The 20,889-nt window shown below is 42.0% G+C and overlaps 1 protein-coding gene across 7 annotated transcripts in view; it reads left to right on the top strand.

Moving 5' to 3' along the window:
• The window catches only part of slc38a9 (solute carrier family 38 member 9), a 90,484-nt gene that overhangs the window by 34,734 nt on the left and 34,861 nt on the right, over positions 1–20,889 (top strand). For all 7 annotated transcript variants that reach the window (XM_068033183.1, XM_068033175.1, XM_068033193.1 and 4 more), the window contains 4 exons: positions 204–374; positions 753–812; positions 14,343–14,540; positions 17,931–18,038. In XM_068033183.1, the coding sequence (XP_067889284.1) occupies positions 204–374; positions 753–812; positions 14,343–14,540; positions 17,931–18,038 (537 nt within the window). The remainder of the gene's footprint in view (positions 1–203; positions 375–752; positions 813–14,342; positions 14,541–17,930; positions 18,039–20,889) is intronic.

Below are 20,889 nucleotides of genomic sequence, written 5' to 3'. Positions count from 1 at the left end.
GTAGGTGAGTTTAGCTCTTTAAAACTGACTAATCCATCTATGGGACTTTGTGGTCTCTATGATCCAGTGTTGCACCAAGTGACATCTTTATCCAGCAGGCCAACAGGGGAGCTTGCTACTGAATGGCAGTTTATTAGATGTTGATTTTTGACCCTCTTTGTTTGCTTAATTGTTTTCTAAAATGTATTTGTTTTTTCTCAAAGCTCATGCTGATACATCAAACTGGGAGTTTCCTGATGTCTGCAAATATTATTTTGGTTCATTTGGCCAGTGGTCCAGTCTTCTTTTCTCTCTCATTTCTCTGTTTGGAGCCATGATTGTTTACTGGGTCCTTATGTCCAATTTCCTGTTCAACACAGGGAAATTTATTTACAGTAAGTTTTTAAAAAAAAAAAGTTTCTACCAGTTTGAGTTTTCATTAGTGTAATTCAGATCTCTGCAGTTTTTGTTCGTCACTTAAACCTTTCCAATTACAACATTCAAGATACTGAAGATGTGATCAATTCCTACATCAATTAAAATCTTGATCACTGACTTTATCAAATTTCTGTGAATACTATTTTATTAGCAAAACAAATTGATTGAGAACTATGCTTCATGGGTTTGTATGTACATTTTGATATCACCCAAAAGGGTTTTCAGTATTCCAGCAACTAGTGGCATAAAAGTTATAGGGCAATATGTATAATTGTATGTTAGATAGTTAAGCTTGTTGAATCTCTTCTACCATGTGCCACTACTTTATTTTCCAGATTATGTTCACAATGTCACGGAAGTGGACCATGTTTTAAGTACGAATGGAAGTACTAAAGGTAGGACTGCCAATCAGCGAGTTGTCCAGTATAGAATTTAAATGTAAACTTTGTCACAAATTGAATACATTGATCATTACTTGTACATCAAGACCCAAGCCAATCACTTTATTTCCACTTTTTGCTCCCCTTGTTTTTGACTTCTCGTTACCCTTTCTAGACCCCACTGCCGAGTTAGAAACACTGGAACAGGAGTAGGCCATTCAGCCCATCGAGCCTACCCCGCCATTCAATATGATCATGGCTATTCATTCATAGAGCATTGAACATAGAACAGCACAGTACAGGCCCTTCGGCCCACGATGTTGTGCCGAACCTTTAACCTACTCTAAGATCAAACTAACTACCTACCCTTCATTCTACTATCAACCATGTACCTATCCAAGGGTCACTTAAATGTCCCTAATGTATCTGCTTCTATTACCGCCGCTGGCAGCGCATTCCACGCACCCACCACTCTCTGTGTAAAAAAACCTACCTCTGACATCTCCCCGAAACCTTCCTCCAATCACCTTAAAATTATGCCCCCTGGTGATAGCCCTTTCCACCCTGGAAAAAAGTCTCTGGCTATCCACTCTGTCTATGCCTCTCATCATCTTGTACCCCTCTATCAAGTCACCTCTCATCCTTCTTCGCTCCAATGAGAAAAGCCCTAGCTCCCTCAATCTTTCTTCGTAAGACATGCCATCCAGTCCAGGCAGCATCCTGGTAAATCTCCTCTGCACCCTCTCTAAACCTTCCACATCCTTCCTATAATGAGGCGACCAGAACTGAACACAATATTCCAAGTGTGGTCGAACCAGGGCCTTGTAGAGCTGCAGCATAACCTCGTGGCTCTTAAACTCAATTCCCCTGTTAATGAAAGCCAACACACCATACGCCTTCTTAACAACCCTATCAACTTGGGTGGCAACTTTGAGCGATCTATGGACATGGACCCCAAGATCCCTCTGTTCCTCCACACTACCAAGAATCATGTCTTTAAGCCTGTATTCCGCATTCAACCACGACCTTCCAAAATGAATCACTTCACACTTTTCCAGGTTGAGCTCCATCTGCCACTTCTCAGCCCAGCTCTGCATCCTGTCAATGTCCTGTTGCAACCTACAACAGCCTTCCACACTATCCACAACTCCGGCAACCTTCGTGTCATCGGCAAACTTGCTAACCCAGCCTTCCGCTTCCTCATCCAAGTCATTTATAAAAATCACAAAGAGCAGAGGTCCCAGAACAGATCCCTGCGGAACACCACTGGTCACCGAGCTCCATGCTGAATACTTTCCATCTACTACCACCCTCTGTCTTCTATGGGCCAGCCAATTTTGTATCCAGACAGCCAACTTCCCCTGTATCCCATGCCTCCTCACTTTCTGAATGAGCCTACCATGGGCAACCTTATCAAACTCCTTGCTAAAATCCATATACACCACATCCACTGCTCTTCCTTCATCACTGTGTTTTGTCACATCTTCAGAGAATTTAATGAGGCTTGTGAGGCATGACCTGCCCCCCTCAAAGCCATGCTGACTGTCTCTAATCAAACCATGCTTTTCCAAATAATCACTTCAACGCCTTTTTCCCACACTATCTTCATATCCCCTTATGTCATTTGTATTTAGAAATCTGTAAATCTCTGCTTTAAACATACTCAATGACTGAGCTTCCACAGCCCTCTGAGGTAAAGAATTCCAAAGATTCACAGCTGAGTAAAGACATTTCTCATTTCTGTCCTAAGTGGCTTCCCCCTTATTTTGAAATTGTGTTCCCTGGTTCTAGACTCCCCAACCAGGGGAAACATCTTAGTTGCATCTACCCTGTCTATCCCTTTAAGTATTTTGTAGGTTTCAATGAGATCACCTCTCATTCTTCAAAACTCTGGAGAATACAGGCCGAGTTTCCCTAATCTCTCTTCATAGGAGAGTCCTGCCATCCCGGGAACAAGTCTGGTGAATTTTCGTTGCACTCCCTCTATGGTTGTAATATCCTTCCTAAGGTAACAGGACCAAAACTGCACACAGTACTCCAAGTGCTGTCTAACCAAGGTTCTATACAATTGAAGCAAGACTTCGCTACTCTTGTACTCAAATCCTCTTGCGATAAATGTTACCATACCATTTGCCTTCCTAATTGCTTGCTGCACCTGCATGTTAGCTTTCAGTGACTGACTTATTGACGAGGACACCCAGGTCCCTTTTGTACATCTACACTTTCTGATCTCTTACCATTTAAGAAATACTCTGCACATCTATTCCTCCTACCAAAGTGGATGACCTCACATTTTTCCACATTATATTCTATCTGCCATGTTCTTGCCACTCACCAAATCTGTCCAAATCCCCTGGAAGCCGCTTTGCATCTTCCTCACAACACATTCCCACTTAGTTTTATTTCATCCGCGAACTTGGAAATACTACATTTGGTCCCCATATCCAAATCATTGATACATACTGTGAACAGCTGGAGCCCAAGCACTGATCCCTGCGGTACCCCACTAGTCACAGTCTGCCAACACGAGAATGACCCGTTTATTCCTACTCTCTGCTTTTTGCCTGTTAACCATTCCTTAATCTATGCCAGTATATTACCTCCTATCCCATGTGCTTTAATTTTGCTAACCAATGTTAAGGGGGACTTTATCAAAAGCCTTCTGAAAATCCAAGTATACCTTGTCCACTGACTCCCTTTTATCAATTCTGTTAGTAACATCCTCAAAAAAACGCCTACAGGTTTGTCAAACATGATTTCCCAATCATAAATCCACGTTGATTATGCCCGATCAGATCATTATTATCCAAGTGTCTATTTATCACATCCTTGAGAATAGATTCTAGCATTTTCGCAAAGTCTGATGGTAAGGCTAACAGGTCTGTGGTTTCCTGTTTTCTCTCTCTCCCTCCATTCTTAAATAGTGGGGTGACATTTGAGACCTTCCAATCTGCAGGAACCACTCCAGAATCTACAGAAGTTTGGAAGATGGTCACTAATGCATCCACTATCTCCATAGCTACCTCTTTCAACACTCTGGGATGTGAAATATTAAGTCCTGGGGACTTACCAACCTTCAGCCCTGTTAATTTCTCGAATACAACCTTCTTACTAATAATAATTTCCTTCAATTCCTTATTTCCCTCCTAATCACTTGTATCTCTAATTCAGGGAGTCATGCCTCTTTTCATTTTTTTCCTCTCTAGGGTACTCTGCCCTCAAAAATCCCTACCTCCAACCCTTCACTCCTTGGCCTTCCCATTCTTCTGGCGTCCTAGGCTTTATTCCTCTTGGGAAAGCCAGCTTCCCTCTGTGTCCTGCTTGGCATCCTCTAAGGCACTCCGCTGCCTACTTACAAGCAACAGAAACTGCCCATCTGTCTGTTTTGTCGACCTTGGTGCTCGCTGGGTGTTAATCTTGCCAATTTCATTCTTGTTCAGCTCTCCCCTTCCAGTGGCAACCCTGTGGACTCTGCCAGCAGGTCAGCTATCACTGTCCCTCTAGGCATCTACCTCCAAAATGTCCATTCACTTGTGAACAAGGCCCTTGCTCACCATGAGGTCATTGATGATTGCATCCACATTGGAAACCTGGATGAAGAGTGATGACCTCTTCCCCCAAAGTGAGGCCAACCTGCCTGGCTGTACCTTCCACCACTTGCCATACCCAGAGGTCACAGTTGTGATGTGGCTCGTTTCACCAAATCACATCTGTCTCCCCTACTCCTCTGGCACTTTGTTCTTTGAGCATCTCACCGTGCTCCACCCCTCAACTTTCTGATTTAAAATCCTCGTTCTCTACTATCCAGCCAAGTGCCATAAAATCTTTCTCACTGAGGTATCTTTACTTCTTCTTTCTGCACTGAGTCACTTCTCATCCTCGGTGATTTCAACCTTCACCGCTCTCTCTTCTCTTGTTCACTGCCCTCCTATCCTCCCTGTTATGACCAGGTGATAAAGGTGTCTAGGGGTCTGTTACTATCTTCACCTGGTCTTATTGTAACACTGTTTTATTTTTAAACACTGTTTTGAGCTCCCCTTTTTTTGAATCCCGTTCACAGCTTTCTAATTATAAGGCAATGAAACTAACGCTGGGTTTTCTCAGATTTTCTCCGGTTTAAAGGAGAAAAGTGAAATTTGTTAACTTGAGACTTGAACTCTAATACAGTTGACGCCTATGGATATGTGACGCATCCACGCTAGCATGCACACGCGATATGCACATAGGGACAGAAAAGATACAGGCAATATCTTACTGTGCTTTGAGCTCACGGTATAGTCCTTTTGTAGGTAATTCTTGCGTTTCATTGGGGCCCAGTATTCTGCTTAAACCTTGTTTTCGGAGACTTTTCTCTGAGGTTCACGTGTTTTCACAACATTCGGTTCCATGGGAAGGAGATGGGAACAGGCAGACAGGAGATGATTCTGCTCAATTCCAGGAGCACATGACGTTCTGAGTTCAAATTCCAACAGCCAGCTCGTCATGTGACTAAAACTGGTTTGACCACTTTTATGTTTGTGGATTCTGCTATCTTAGCAGTCAACCTGGAATGCTAGCTCCCACCCACCTTCAATGTCTGGTAATCAAAAGTCCATTGTTAGTTGAATGAGTCAGGGCATGGCCCTTTGTCTCTTGTTCCAACACTGTCTGTTGCCATGCAAATGTCTTTCCAGTCAGGGGCTTGCAATTTTTTAAGTTTTAATGTTCATGTGGTGAAATTATGTGTTCCTCAGTCTTGGCAGGTGAGGGGCTGGTCTGACATCCCTTAATCTTTGCCTCCACATAAACTTCCCAACTCGTGTTCAAAGCCACATAAACTTCCCAACTCTTATTCATAGCCACTATCTTGACCTTGCTGTCACACTTGGCCTCACTACTCCCTGTCCTGTCAATCATAGGAAAGGCCTTCCTTGCATTGCTCTCCACCCAAATTCCCCTTCTCTTTCTCCCCCCCCCCCAACCCTACCTGCTTCTGGTATCTGCCCCTGGGGAAAAAACAACTCCCAATTCACTTACAAACCGCTGCACTCAAAATCCCAACTGTCTAGCCTTTGACCCTTTTATTTACCGTGACATTTCTGCTCAACCGCACCGTCACTTCCACTTTTGCTCTAGTCCCCATTAAAACCACTACTTTCTGTCACTCTGGCCCCAGTACTGCCCTCTGCTCCCTTAACACTAACTTGAAAGATATAATGAACAACTGCTACATATGGCTGGACCACATAAAACACTATTGCATCCTGCTCTCATCTGCAAAAACTGCTCACTATTGCAGGGTCATCATGGAATGCAAAGATAACCTCGGCTTCTTTCCTCTACTGCAGACTGTCTTTCCAATCGTCTTGCCTCTCATCTCCCACCTCACCTCCTCCAACAAGTATGAGGACTCATTGACTACTTTGCCACTAAGATTGGGACTATTTAATCAGCTCCCTCTGCCTCTTCCTCCCTTCCCCTAGCCCACCATGCCAAACTTACTCCAAGGTTATGCCTAGCCTTAGCCCTGATCTCACATCTTTCTCTAGTTTCTCTCCTCCTCCTCTTCTGCTCTCTCCAAGCTCATCCTGTCCAGGAGACCCACCTCCTGCTCCCTTGAGTCTATTACCACTAAACTGCTGACCGCCCAACTTCCCTTCCTGGCATCCAGGCTTCCTAGTTATTAATGGTTCTCATCAGGTACTGTCCTTCTGTCCTTTGAATCTACTGTCATCGCGCCTCTCAAAAAAAAAAAATCCAACCCTGACCTCTCTTTCCTTGCAAACTACTGCCCCATCTGCAGCCATCCTTTTCCTCTCAAGTCCTTGAATGCTGTTGTATCGCAAATCCACGCCCATCTTTCTTTGAACTCCTTGTTTGAATCTCTCCAATTAGGTCCCCTGCCCCGCTTTAGTGCCGCAACAGCTCTTGAGGCACAAATGACATCCTATGTGACTTTGACAAAGATGCACTGTTCCTTACTGTCCTCCTTAACCTTTCTGCAACCTTTTGATGTGGTTGACTACATCATCCTCCAATGTCTCTCCACTGTCATCCAGCTAGGTTGGATGGCTGGTTCCATGCTTAATCTATCCAGTCATAACCAGAGAATCGGCTAAAATAGAGTTCTCCCCATGTCTGCACCTTGGGTGTCCCCATGGATCCATCTTTGCCCCCCCCCCCCCCCTCCTGTTTCTCAGCAATATCATCTGAAAACACAGTGTCAGTTTCCATATGTACGCTGACAATACCCAGCTCTACTTCACCACCATTTCTCTCAACTGCTCCATGGTGACTGCTTGACTGACATCCAGTACTGGATGAGCAGACATTTCCTCCAAATAAATTTTGAGAAGATCAAAACATTGCATTCTGTCCTCACCACAAACTTGGCTCCCTAGCCACTGACTTCATCCCTCTCCCTGGCAATTGTCTGAGGTTTAACAAGACTGTTCGCAGCCTTGGGCATATCTTGAGATGAGTTTCCAAGCGATCATAAATCGCTAAGATCACCCATTTCTGCCTCTAACATCGCTTGACTCTGCCCTACCTCAGCTCATCTGATATCCACACCTTTTATTGCCTCTCGACTTGACTATTTAAATACTTTCTTGTCCATCTTCCACATTCTACCCTCTGTAAATTTGAGGGCATCCAAACTTCTACTGCCCAGTCTCGCTTACCCATCACCCCTGTGCTCACTGACCCACATTGGCTCCCAGTTACGCAAATCTTGATTTTTGACGTTGTCATCCTTGTTTTCAAATCCCTCCGTGGCCTCACCCCACCCCATTTCTGTAACCTACAACCCTTGGAGATACCTGCGCTCCACCAATTCTAGCTTCGAGCTTCATTATTGGCTTCCATGCTTTCATACATACGAATTAGAAGCAGAAATAGGCCGTTCGGCCCCTCTAGCCTGCTCCGCCATTCGAGTGTGTCTCGAATTCCACACTCCCATCTACTCCTGATGACAGATTCTTGTTATGCAAGGGATTCAATCAAGCCCCACTTTAAAAAATTTTACAATGACCCTACCTCCTTCACCTTCTGAGGCAGAATTCCAAAGTCGCACAACCCTCAAAGAATTTCTGCTCATCTGTTAAAAGGGTGACCCCTGATTTTAAAACAGTTTCCCTTAGTTCTGGACTCACCCACAAGAGGAAACATCCTTTCTCCATCCACCTTTCAAGACCGTTCAGAATCTTTTATACTTCAAACAAGTCTCCCCTCACTCTTCTAAACTCCAGTGAATACAAGGCCAGCCTGTCGAACCTTTCCTCGTAAGACAACCCACTCATTTCAGGTATCAATCTAGTAAACCTCCTCTGAACTGCCTCCAACGCATTTGCATCCTTCCTTAAAGGAGATCAAAACTGTACACCGTATTCGAGATGTGGTCTCACCAATGCCCTGTATAACTAAAGCATAACATCCTTACTTTTATTTTCAATTCCTCTCGTAATAAAGGATAGCATTCCATTAGCCGCCTTTATTACTTGCTGTACCTGCATACTAACCTTTTGTGACTTGTGCATTAGTTTAGTTTGTTTAGTTTAGAGATACAGCACTGAAACAGGCCCTTCGGCCCACCGAGTCTGTGCCGACCATCAACCACCCATTTATACTAATCCTACACTAATCCCATATTCCTACCACATCCCCACCTGACCCTATATTTCCCTACCACCTACCTATACTAGGGGCAATTTATAATGGCCAATTTACCTACCAACCTGCAAGTCTTTTGGCTTGTGGGAGGAAACCGGAGCACCCGGAGAAAACCCACGCAGACACAGGGAGAACTTGCAAACTCCACACAGGCAGTACCCAGAATTGAACCCGGGTCGCTGGAGCTGTGAGGCTGCGGTGCTAACCACTGCGCCACTGTGCCGACCATTAGAACACCTAGATTCCTCTGCACCTTGGAATTCTGCAGTTGTTCTCCGTTTAAGTAATGCTCTGCTTTTTTATTCTTCCTGCCAAAGTGAACAGCTTCACATTTTCTCACATTATGCTCCATCTGCCAGATTTTTGCCCACTCACTCAACCTATCTATATTGGTCTGCAAGCTCCTATGTCCTCTTCACAAGATACTTTCCTACCTGTCTTTGTGTCATCTGCAAATTTAGCTACCATGCCATTGCTCCCCTCATCTAAGTCATTGATATAAATTGTAAAAAGTTGAGGGCCCAGCACAGACCCCTGCGGGACTCTACTCGTCACAACCTGCCAATCAGAAAAGGACTCATTTATGCATGCTCTGTTTTCTGCCAGCTAGCCAATCTTCTATCCATGCCAATAAGTTACCCCCTACACCATAAGCTCCTGCTTTGCACAATAACCTTTTATGTGGCACCTTGTCAAATGCCTTCTGGAAATCCAAGTACAGTATGTCAACTGGCTCCCCTTTATCCACAGCACATGTTGCTCCTTCAAAGAACTCCAATAAATTGGTTAAACATGATCTCTTCACAAAGCCATGCTGACTATTCTCGATTTACCTTGAGTTTTTCCAAGTGCCCAGCTATAGCCTCCTTAATGATGGATTCTAACACCTTCCCCACGACAGACATCAAGCTAACTGGCCAATAGTTACCTGTTTTCTGCCTCCCTTGAATAGAGGGGTTACCTTGCCTCTTGAATAGAGAGGTTGTATTTGCTATTTTCCAGTCTGATGGAATTTTTCAAAATACCAGCACATCTATAACCTCGTTAGCTACCTCTTTTAAGACTCTAGGATAAAGCCCATCAGGACCTGGGGGACTTGTCAGCCCGCAGCTCCATCAGGTTGGTCAGGACCACTTCCCTGGTGATTGTAATTTTGTCAAGTTCCTCTCTTCATTCCACCTCCTGATTTACAACTATTGCTGGAATGTTTTTTGTATTCTCTTTAGTGAAGACCGAAGCAAAATATTTGTTCATTTCATCCGCCATTTCCTTATTATCTACTATTAACTCACCATTCTCACTCTCGAGAGGACCAACACTCACTACTTTTTTCCTTTTTAAGTACTTGTAGAAACTCTTGCTATCTGTTTTTACATTTCCAGCTATCTTCCTCTCATACTGTAATTTCTTTCTCCTGATTAACCTTTTAGTCATTCTCTGTGATTCTTTTGATTCTGACCAATCATCTGACCTGCCACTCATCTTTGTGCAATTATATGCCTTTTCCTTAAGTTTGCTTTCCTTGACCTCTTTAGTTAACCATGGATGGTGGGTCCTCCCCTTAGAATTTTCTTTATAGTAAGAATATACTTATTCTGAGCGTTCTGAAATATCCCCTTGAATGTCTGCCACTGCTTATCTATTGATCTATCTCCTAGCTGAGTAACCCAATTCATTCAGCTAGCTCAGCTTTCATGCCCACGTAGTTGCCCTTATTTAAGTTTAAAATACTAGTTCGACTCACTCTTCTCTTTCAAACTGGATGTAAAATTCAATCATATTGTGGTTGCTAGAGGTGCCTTTACTCTGAGGTCATTAATTAATCCTGTCACATTACACAATACCAAGTCTCATATAACTTGTTCTCTAGTTCCAGAACATGCTGCTCTGAGAAACTCTCTGGAAAGCATTTTGTGAACTCCTCATCCAGGCTGCCATAGCCAATCTGATTTTTCCAGTTTATACTTAGATTAAAATCACCCATGATTACTGCCGTCCCTTTATCACAAGCACCCAATATTTCTTCTTGTATACTTTGTCCTAAATTGTGGTTACTGTTAGGGGGCCTATAGACCGCTCCCACTAGTGACTTCTTTCCCCTACTATTCCTCATCTCCACCCAAACCGATTCTACATCCTGATGTCCAGAATCAAGGTCATCTCTAACTATTGCACCAATGCCATCTTTGATTAACAGTGCTCCCCTTCCACCTTTACCTAGCTTCCTATTTTTCTTGAAGGTCATGTACCCCTCAATATTCAGGACCAAATCCTTGTCATCCTGCAGCCATGTCTCCGTAATGGCTATCAGATCATATTTATTTACTTCAATGTGCACAATCAGTTTATTTAAATTGTTATGACTGCTACGTGCATTGTCTTTTTATCTTTGTAACATCTAGGCTTGACTATTGTTGTGTTTTTGTTTTCTTTCTGTCCCATTCTCCCATTCTCTGGCCTTCATTTCCCATATTACTATTTTGCTCTCCTGCCTTGACTGTACCCCTTGGTTTTCTACATGTACCCAGGCTTGATTCCTCACCACCCCCAGCCCCGTTTAGTTTAAAGACCTCTCTCCTTCCCTAATTATATGGTTTGCTAGAATACTGGTCCCAGCACGGTTCAGGTGCAGACCGTCCCAACAGTACAGCCCCCACTGCCAAGGCCGAAGATATGGAATTCCTTCCCTAAACTTAGTCGCTTCTCTTTCCTCCTTTTAAGACGCTGCTGAAAACCCACCTCTTTTGCTCCTCTGCCCTAATATCTCCTTATGGTGGCTCGGTCATATTTTGTTTAAGCTTTATATTTTGTTTGAAATGCCTTGGAATGTTCAAGACACTATATAAATATGTTTATCATTTCAGTACTGTCAGATTTGTAATCATAACATAAAAACTAAGGGCAGGAGTAGGCAATTCAGCCCCTCAAGCCTGCTCTGCCATTCAATCCAATCATGGCTGATCTCATCTCGGCCTCAACGCCACTTTCCTGCCTGTTCTCAATAACCCTTCAACCCATTACTAATTAAAAATCTGTATTTCCTTAAATTTACTCAATGTCGCGGCATCCACCGCACTCTGGAGTAGTGAATTCCACAGCCTCACGACCCTTTGAGAGAAGTAATTTCTTCTCGTCTGTTTTCAGTCTGCTACACCTTATCCTAAAACTATGACCTCTCGTTCTAGATTGCCCCACAAGAGGAAACATCCTCTCTATGGATACTTTGTCAATCCCCTTAATCATTTTACATACTTCAATTAGATCTCCTCTCGTTCTTCTAAACTCTAGAGAGTAAAGCCCTAAACTGCTCAATTTCGCTTCATAAGACAAACCCCTCATCTCTGGAATCAATCTAGTGAACCTCCTCTGAACTGCCTCCAATGCAACTACATCCCTCCAAGTAAGGGGACCAAAACTGTACGCAATACTCCAGGTGCGGTCTCACTAATGCCTTGTACGGTTGCAGCAACACTTCCCTACTTTTATATTCTATTCCTTTAGCAATAAATGCTAAAATTCCATTTGTCTTCCTTATTACCTGCATACTAGCTTTCTGCGATTCACGCACGAGGACACCTAGATCCCTCTGCACCGAAGCACTCGAAGTTTGTCTCCATTTATATAATTTGCCTTTCTATTCTTCTGACCAAAATGGATAACCTCACACTTATCCACGTTAAACTCCATCTGTCAAATTTTGGCCCATTCACCTAACCTATCCATATCCATTTGTAAATTTCTGATTTCTTCATTACAACTTACTATCCCACCTATTTTAGTGTCATCTGCAACTTTGGCGATAGTACCTTCTATCCCTGCGTCCAAGTCATTAATATAGATTGTAAATAGTTGGGGCCGGAGGACCGAACCCTGTGGCGCGTCCCACGAGTTACATCTTGCCAACCAGAAAAAGACCCATTTATCCCGACTATCTCTTTTCTGTTGGTTAGTCAATCCTCTATCCAAGCTAATAACTTGCCCCTAACCCCATGTGATCTTGCCTTGTGTATTAACCTTTTGTGTGGCACCTTATCAAATGCTTTCTGGAAGTCCAGATATACTACATCTACAGGATCCCCATTATCCAGTTTGCTTGTCACAGCTTCGAAGAACTCTAGCAAATTAGTCAAACACGATTTACCCTTCATAAAACCATGATGACTCTGATGGATTGAGTTTTGACTTTCTAAATGTCCTGTTATTACTTCCTTAATAATGAATTCTAACAATTTCCCAATGACAAATGTTAAATTAACCGGTCTATAGTTTCCTACTTTCTGCCTCCCTCCCTTTTGGAATAAGGGCATTACATTAGCTTTTTTTCCAATCCACTGGAACCTTTCCCGCATCCAAGAAATTTTTGGAATTTTAAATCAATGGATCCACTATCTCCGCTGCCACTTCTTTTAGGACCCTAGGATGTAGGCCATCAGGCCCTGGGGACTTGTCTGCCTTCAATCCCAATAGTTTGCTCAGTACTTTTTCTCCAGTGGTGATGATTTTTCTAAGTTTTTTTTCTCTCTCTCTATAACCTCCGCATTACCTGGTACTATTGGGATAGTACTAGTGTCCTCCACAGTGAAAACTGAGGCAAAATACTGATTTAGTGTCTGCTATTTCTGTGTTCCCCTCTATTAACTCCCCAGTCTCATCCTCCAAGGGACCAACATTCATGTTAGCTACTCTCTCTTACCTTTTATATATTCATAGAAGCTTTTGCTATCCATTTTTATATTTTGTGCTAGTTTTCTTTCATAATTTACCTTTTACTTTTTTTTTTATTACTTTTTTAGTAACCCTGTGTTGATCTTTAAAAGTTTCCCATGTTGGCTATTTGTAGCTGTATAACACCAAATTAACTATGATGGCCTGCGTCCTAGGACCTTAAAAGAAGTGACTGTAGCGAAAGTGGACTTGCTGGTTGTAATCTTCCAAAATTCCCTAGATTATGAAAAGGTCCAAGTGGATTGAAAAACCACAAATGTAACCCTTCAGTTCAAGAAAGGAGGGAGACAGAAAGCAGGAAACCATAGGCTAGTTAGCCTAACACCTTGTGTTGGGGAAAATCCTGGAATCCATTATTAAGGCAGTAGTAGCAGGACACTTAGAAAATCATAATGTAATCAAACAGAGTCAAACAGTTAACGTTTCAAGTCTGTGTTCTTTCATCAGAGGCATAGTAAAGTTTATTTACTGTGAACAAATACCAACAATAGATTTAGTTATCCATTTACTTTTCAATAAATATCAGTTTATTACCTAGGCCCTGGTCTGTGTTGTTCCACCTTCCAAAGTCAAGGAAATAACTTGAGGATGCCTGTTACTCTAGAATTCAGTTGTGAGACTTCTTTCTATCAGCTTACTACATTTAACTAGGCATTGGACAGGTGAATGAAAGCTGTGAATACTTGGGAGTGCAGGCTTCTTTACAAGTGACTGAAGCTCTCAACTTGGGAAAAATATTGTGTAAAAAGAAAAACCACAAATGTAACCATCGCTATAAGTTATTTGATTAAAAATTGGGAAGATGGTCGTAGAGTGTCCATAGTTGTAAAAGAATATGTTTCTGTTTCAAGTTCAATGCATGGAAGTATTTGAGTTGCATGCTATTCAATAAACCTCTGGAACCTGAGTTTGAGGTCAAATTGGAACAGGGGCATGGACCCTTTTTTTTTTCTCATTAGGGTCCTAAATAAAATGACTGACAGTGCCAACTCACTCCCAGTGAGTGCAAATGCTCATTCTTGTGCGATAAATGCATAATGGAAGCTAATCCAATCAGTCTGTTATACTGACTGGAGAGTGATTTGTTTGCCAGGATTCTGATTTATATTCACTCCCTTCTATTTGAGGGTTGTTGTAATAGTTTATAGAACTGATTCTTTTTGTTTTCAGTTATTTGTCCACATCCACCTGGAGTTCACCAAAGGAATAGCACTGACATATCCTACATCATAAGCAATGACACAAGCTTGCATGAGTTTCAGGAGTGGTGGAGTAAAACTAAAACTGTTCCCTTCTACCTGATTGTTCTGTTGTTGCCTCTCCTCAACTTTAAGTCTGCTTCATTCTTTGCGCGCTTCAATAATCTTGGTAAGTATTCCATTAATGTGCCAGTATGACTTTAGAAACTGGCTGAGAATGAAGGTATTAACTGAAGAACAAGTGTACATTTTTTTATCTGTTTGGGGAAAAAAACTGGATGGTCCTATTGCATCCAAGAGTTTGGAAAATGGAAGGCTTTTCATAGATGTGACTGATTTATTTGGATTGGCTGTTTGATAGATGTCTTTGTATAGAATAACTTCTGCAGCTCCTTGTGAAGTATTTGAGGTTTTTATTTTGAGATACAGCACTGAAACAGGCCCTTCGGCACACCGAGTCTGTGCCGACCATCAACCACCCATCTATACTCATCCTACACTAATTCCATATTCCTACCACATCCCCACCTGTCCCTATATTTCCCTACCACCTACCTATACTAGGGGCAATTTATAATGGCCAATTTACCTAATAACCTGCAAGTCTTTGGCATGTGGGAGGAAACCGGAGCACCCAGAGGAAACCCACTTGAAAACTCCACACAGGCAGTACCCAGAATTGAACCCGGGTCGCTGGAGCTGTGAGGCTGCGGTGCTAACCACTGCGCCACTGTGCCGCCAGTTTGTTCATGGCACAAACTGAGTATTATGGTTTTCTGATGAGTTTATTTTAGATGTACTGATCTCTTAAAATGGTAATGAGAAGTTCTATGCTGCTGAATATGGTCAAACATTTAAGAAATTCTGGTTATTGGGGCATTTCATTTTCTTAAAAAAAACAAAATGCTGGAACTGAGAGTGGAGGTCCTGAATGATGCGAAAACATTTTTTGTGGAGAGAATGATTTGTTACTTTTAGTCTTCAGTAATAATGAAGGAGATATGTAAAGATTTTATTTGGCTTGTGTTTAGTTGCCTTAAAATCAGTTTTGAGTTCTTGATGTATGGGGATGTTAAAATTAGATTTTGAAGGAGCTCATATCATTTACTGTTAAATTTCTGCCTGATACACTAATGCATACTTTTCATGTTTTTGATTCTGCTTCTGGTTTTACAGTGGACAAATCTGAATTCGTCATTTGTTGAAGCAACACTTCAACTTAGTTTATAATGTTATCGGGTTTGTATTTAGTGAATTCAACTGCTGTTTTCTTTAGGGTGTGAAATGGGGGCAGTCGGTGAGATGTGCTGTCTTCGAGGTGATGGTTGCCTTTATGGTTACTGTTCAGTCTGTTTTATGATTGTTTAACCAGAGTAGGTATACAGTTGTTTTTGCCTTGCAGCACTCCCATTAAGCAGCCAACTTAATAATGGCATTCACTGATTTATAGCCAAATTCAAATGTTTGTGGAGGCTGGGTTTTGAACATAACCAAACACTACTGGGCTACTTGCTGTGGGTAAATACTTCTGTCTGTAAAATATTTTATAAAAATTTGCCAGGAGACACAGAAGTATGGCCCCAACTGGTTGATGTGGACCAATATTTAATTATCCATTGTGATCTGGAATTCCGTTCCACTTTTAGCTTCTATTGAGCCAGAGATTCAGGCAACACTTTTTTGTAATCAATGGGCAGAAGTGGTCATGAGGCACGTGGTGCCAGTTTAGCTTTGAAGATGCTGCCCCTTATTCCAATACTATTGTATCCTGGACCTGTTGAGGAAAAAAGTGGGTGTTCCTGATCGTTCGTTTGGGTATTACATCTCTAATAATGGCTCCTGATTTGTTTTTTGTTTGTTTGTTCGGGTCGATCCGAACAGCTGCTGATTCTCAGTATGCAGATTTCAGAAATTATCCATGGACTATTGCATCATGTTGCATATGATTCCAAAACCTGCTGTGTTGTTGCTGCAACTTTTCTTTTTTTTGTCTTGTTTACTTCAAATATTGCTGTTCTCCTTTCCCTCTTCTCTTTTCTCCACCTGCCCCACCCCCCCCCCCCCCCAACCGCCCCTTATATACATCTTCCTACACCCAAGATACCGTTTCACAAGAACTGATAGCTCTCCAGAACCTCACTCAAATCACCTTTTTTTTTCCCTTTTTTTTTAAACATTCTTTCATGGGATGTGAACATCCTGTGTTACGACCGGTTGAAAGGTGTCTAGGGGTTCCCTCTTAGCCTTTTCCTGGTTTGACCGTAACAGGGTTTAATTTTTAAAACGCTGTTTATAGCTTCTCCTCAGTGAATCCTTGTTCACTGCTCTCCAATTGTAATGGCAAAGAAATCAACCAGACAGGTTTTCTTAGATTTAAGCAAGAAAAGTGCAAGTTATTAACCTTAATACTCTAATTCAGTTAAAACTACACGACACAACCACACTAGCACTCATACGCGATAAACGCACAAGCAGATAGAGACAGAAAAGGAGAAAGAATCAAGGGGGAAGGTTTGAAGTAATATCTGGAGTTCGTTTACTGTCTTTTGAGTTCGATGTAAAATCTTTGATTGCAGTTAAATCTTGCCATCTCGTTGGGATCCATTGTATTCTTTCAAACTTGTTTTGGTGCTTTTCTGTCTTGGCTTAGTTTCTTCCATGGGTCCCTGCCTTAGCATGAGAGGGGGAAAGAGAGCGAGCAAGCCAGGGAGAAATGCTCTTTCTTCAAGTTCAGTTGCAGTCTGACTAAAATTCCGTGAGTACAATTCAAAACTGTAAGTTGGCCAGTCGGTTAGTCATGTGACTAACTCCTTATTTGGAACAACTTCTGCGGTTTGTGGATTGTCCATCTTAGTAGACACCCTCGGGTGGGTGGGGGGTGGAATGGAATGCTGGCTTTTTACACATATTGAATATCTGGTGATCAAAGTCCATTTGGGTTAATTGAGTCAGGGAGCAGTTCCATTGTTTTTGGGCACTGTCTCTTAAAATGCAAATGTTTCCAGCCGCTGTCCTTTTAAAATGCAGGTACAGCCATATTTTAGTCCAGTAAGAGTTTAAAAATTCATGTTCAAATGTAGAAATTAATATGCCTCATTCTTGACAGGTGTGGCTTTCATCAGTCAGTATTTGTTGCTCTTCCTTATCTGCCCATGAAGGTGATTGAGTGTGTCCAGGTAGGGTATTCAATCTGTGGGGACAGGGGTACCATAGCTGAAGCCAGTTCTATTCTTGCCTGACATCCACACATACCTATATCAGCACAAGCATGAACCCTCCCTTTCTTCCACACCTCCATCCCAAATTCCAAGCTGAGAGGGGCAGCGTATGATTGTAGTGTTTGAACTGCCTTGCTGGCTGAGATTCATTGAACTCTGCAGATCCAGAATCCTGCTCGGAATTGCTGTCTATATGGCTTAACACTACACTGGGTAGTGTACTTCCTCTCTTAAGCCATTAGGAGGCGTAGCAGAATCTTTTAATGCTCATTTTTGATTAAATTTATCTATGCATCTAAATGTCTGTCACTTCAGAAAGTTTGTTTTGATTTTATTTGCAGGCACAATTTCAGTCTTCTATTTAATTATGCTGGTAACACTGAAGGCAGGGAGACAAGGATTTCACTTGGAGTTCCATTGGTTTGAATCTGCAAACAATTTTGTAGCAGGTAATGTTCCTAATAATTGCATTTTCCACTTTTTATTATTGCTATTACTGTGTGATGTGACCGAGTGGGAGGTGTGCACAGTCCTTTCTAGCTCCACTTCGCCAATCCTACTCTACTCTTTATCCCAGAATAAAATACACCAACCAGGTTTCTTTAATAAACAACAAAATGAACAGTTTATTAGAAAACAAGACATAATCACTAACGAAGCAAAGCATCAGCACACCAGATTGAAATCTGAAAATTCCCTTTTACCTTAGCCACCCCTCCCTCAACGCCACACCCCACCCACACATTAATCTGAAATAGAGATGTTCTTTGTAGAGCTCTGTTACCAAAAAAAAAAGACAAAAAGGGATACTTTGGCAAAGTACTTACTAATTCTTGAGGAAAAGAGAGAAGATATGGAAAGATGTCAGTTGTCCCTTCTTTGGTTTGGCATCCTGAATACACATAGACAGATATCACTGGGATCTTTCTCTGCAGCAATTCGTTCAGGTGGCATCGAGGATTTATCTGGCAGATTTTTCCAGCATCTCTGGAGAAATGTGGCAACGGGGGTTTCAAGCAGGCCTTCCAGGATGAATGTAGTATCAATTTCTCTCTTTCTGACACTCGCTTCTAAGAGTTTTTCAGAGATGGAAAAGCTGGCAGGCTTTTCAAAGAGATGGAACAGGCTGAGTTTAGGTGACTGTCCTCCTGGCTTTTTTTTTTGAAACTCCAACTCAAAACACTGTTTCTGGTTGGGGTATGGACAATCTCAAGCATCAAGTCTCCTGACCCTTATAAATCTTGACCTGTCACTTCTCTGTAAACTTCTTCAAGTTTTAAATAAAAGCCCCCTGCTGGGTATTTATCTGAAGACAGGTGGCTTCCAGTACATGTTTGCAAACAAGACCTCTCAGTTCTTTCAATGACCCCAGTGAAAAAAACATCCAAGGAATCCTTTTCAGTTTTCCCAAATAAAACACACGTTTTCAAAATTTAACAAAAAAAAGGAAGTACTCTTGTAATATATGCTGTGTGTATCGAGTGACATATCAAACTATTCAAATTAGAAGAGAATCGATATGAGATGGTCCATTTGAGAAACTTGCATTTTGAGTTGGTTACTCTCAATTTCAAATTATTCAGTTTTTTAATGAGGCTTTTCAACCCTTTTGGTATCCTTTCTGGATAGAAAGGCTTTCTGATGTCGGTGCTAAATTTTTCCTTTACAAACCTTTGCTAACATGGCATATCTGAAAATATCTTTGACTTAACTTTATCCTGTCAAGTATCTGTATACATTTTATAAGATCCCTTCTGAGGATCTTTGTCTCATACATTAAAGCTTTCCCTCTGATACCAGACATCAGCCTTGCAATTAGATTGTTTCTGATCAAGAGCAGGCCAACTGTTTCAACACAACTTCAGTGGATTTGAACTCAACTGATCTTGATATAACCTAGCATCGTATTTGTTTTGTTTATCGTGGATTCCAATGTTTAGACAAGGTGAGTGATTAATCAACTAATATTCTTGGGTCTTTTGTCAACTTCACCCGCTGATTGGAGCACCTGGAATCAGAATAATATAGCACAGAAGGTGGCCATTCATTCACTCACACCTGTGCTAACTCTTTGAAAGAGCAATCCAATTCATCTGTGTTTCCTATTTTTATTTGCTGGCAAATACAAGGTATTGTGTAGATTGTTTGTTTGTTTGTTTGTTTGTTTTGAACTTGAAACCGTTTTTAGCAAAATTTCAGCTGCCTCTTCTGAATCCACAGCCTTTTCCTTCTTTTGCATCTTTTCCCTCCTGCTCCATCCCACCACCTCCTCCACATCCAGGTTGCATTTCAGGTCATCTCCCTATATCAGAAATAGGCAGTTGTCCACCCTTTTTTGCTTCCCCGCTCCCCCCCCCTCCCCAACCCAGCCCATGATATAAAAATTCCACCAACCCCTTGTAACCCAAGTATTTTCTTTTCAGTACAAAAAATTAGTTATACACTGCTGTAACGTGGGCCGGGGACCATTTCTTGAGATCACGTTCTAGGTGGGACCACGTCATATATGGCTTTGGTGAAAGGCATTTCGGATTTCTTTCTTTCTTGCTTTCTTTCACCCTTCTCTCATAAGTAAGGGCACACAGGACATCACTGCCAGTCAGTGAGAGGAGGAGCTGCTGGGTGGAGGGCAAGTATAATATTTTTGATGGATTCCTTAAAGCTATCTTGCAGATCACTAGGGGGCCGGGGATCCCAGTTGAGAGCTTGACTGGGTTATTCAACTCAATATACTTGTTTCTCTTATCCCCCACTCTGTACTGTCCATTATTGGCTTCCCTTTTGACAAACTTCTCCTTCCTTCACCAGTTACTAATCCATCTCTTGCACTTGATACCCACTGAGCTTAGTTTGTAAAGGATTTCTGTGGTCAACCTGGCTCAGTTATTACCATTCTCCTCTTAGTCAGAAGGTCATTGTGAATTCAAGCCTCACTCCAGGGTTTGAGGATGAAATATAGGCTGATGCTGCCATACAGTACTTCGTGTGTGTTACAAGAGAAGTACTGCAGATGCTGCAAATCTGAAATAAAACAGAAAATGCTGGAAATACTCAGCACGTCTGGCAGCATCTGTGGAGAGAGAAGCAGAGTTAACGTTTCAGGTCAGACCTTTCGTCAGAAGTGTTCTAGTGAGTATCTCTAGCATTTTCTGTGTGTTTACTTGGAATGCATTACTGGTTTCAGATGAGCCTGAGGCTTTGTCTTCCTGATTAGCTGGATCTAAAAGATATTGTAGCACTATTCAAAGAGGAGTAGGGCGTTCGTCTGACGTGACCAACAATCTCCCCTGAATCGAATAT

This window comes from Heterodontus francisci, chromosome 1 (assembly GCF_036365525.1).
Source record: "Heterodontus francisci isolate sHetFra1 chromosome 1, sHetFra1.hap1, whole genome shotgun sequence".
NCBI lineage: Eukaryota > Metazoa > Chordata > Chondrichthyes > Heterodontiformes > Heterodontidae > Heterodontus > Heterodontus francisci.
The sequence above is the reverse complement of the archived record's forward strand: the minus strand, read 5'-3'. Positions and strand labels throughout refer to the sequence as shown.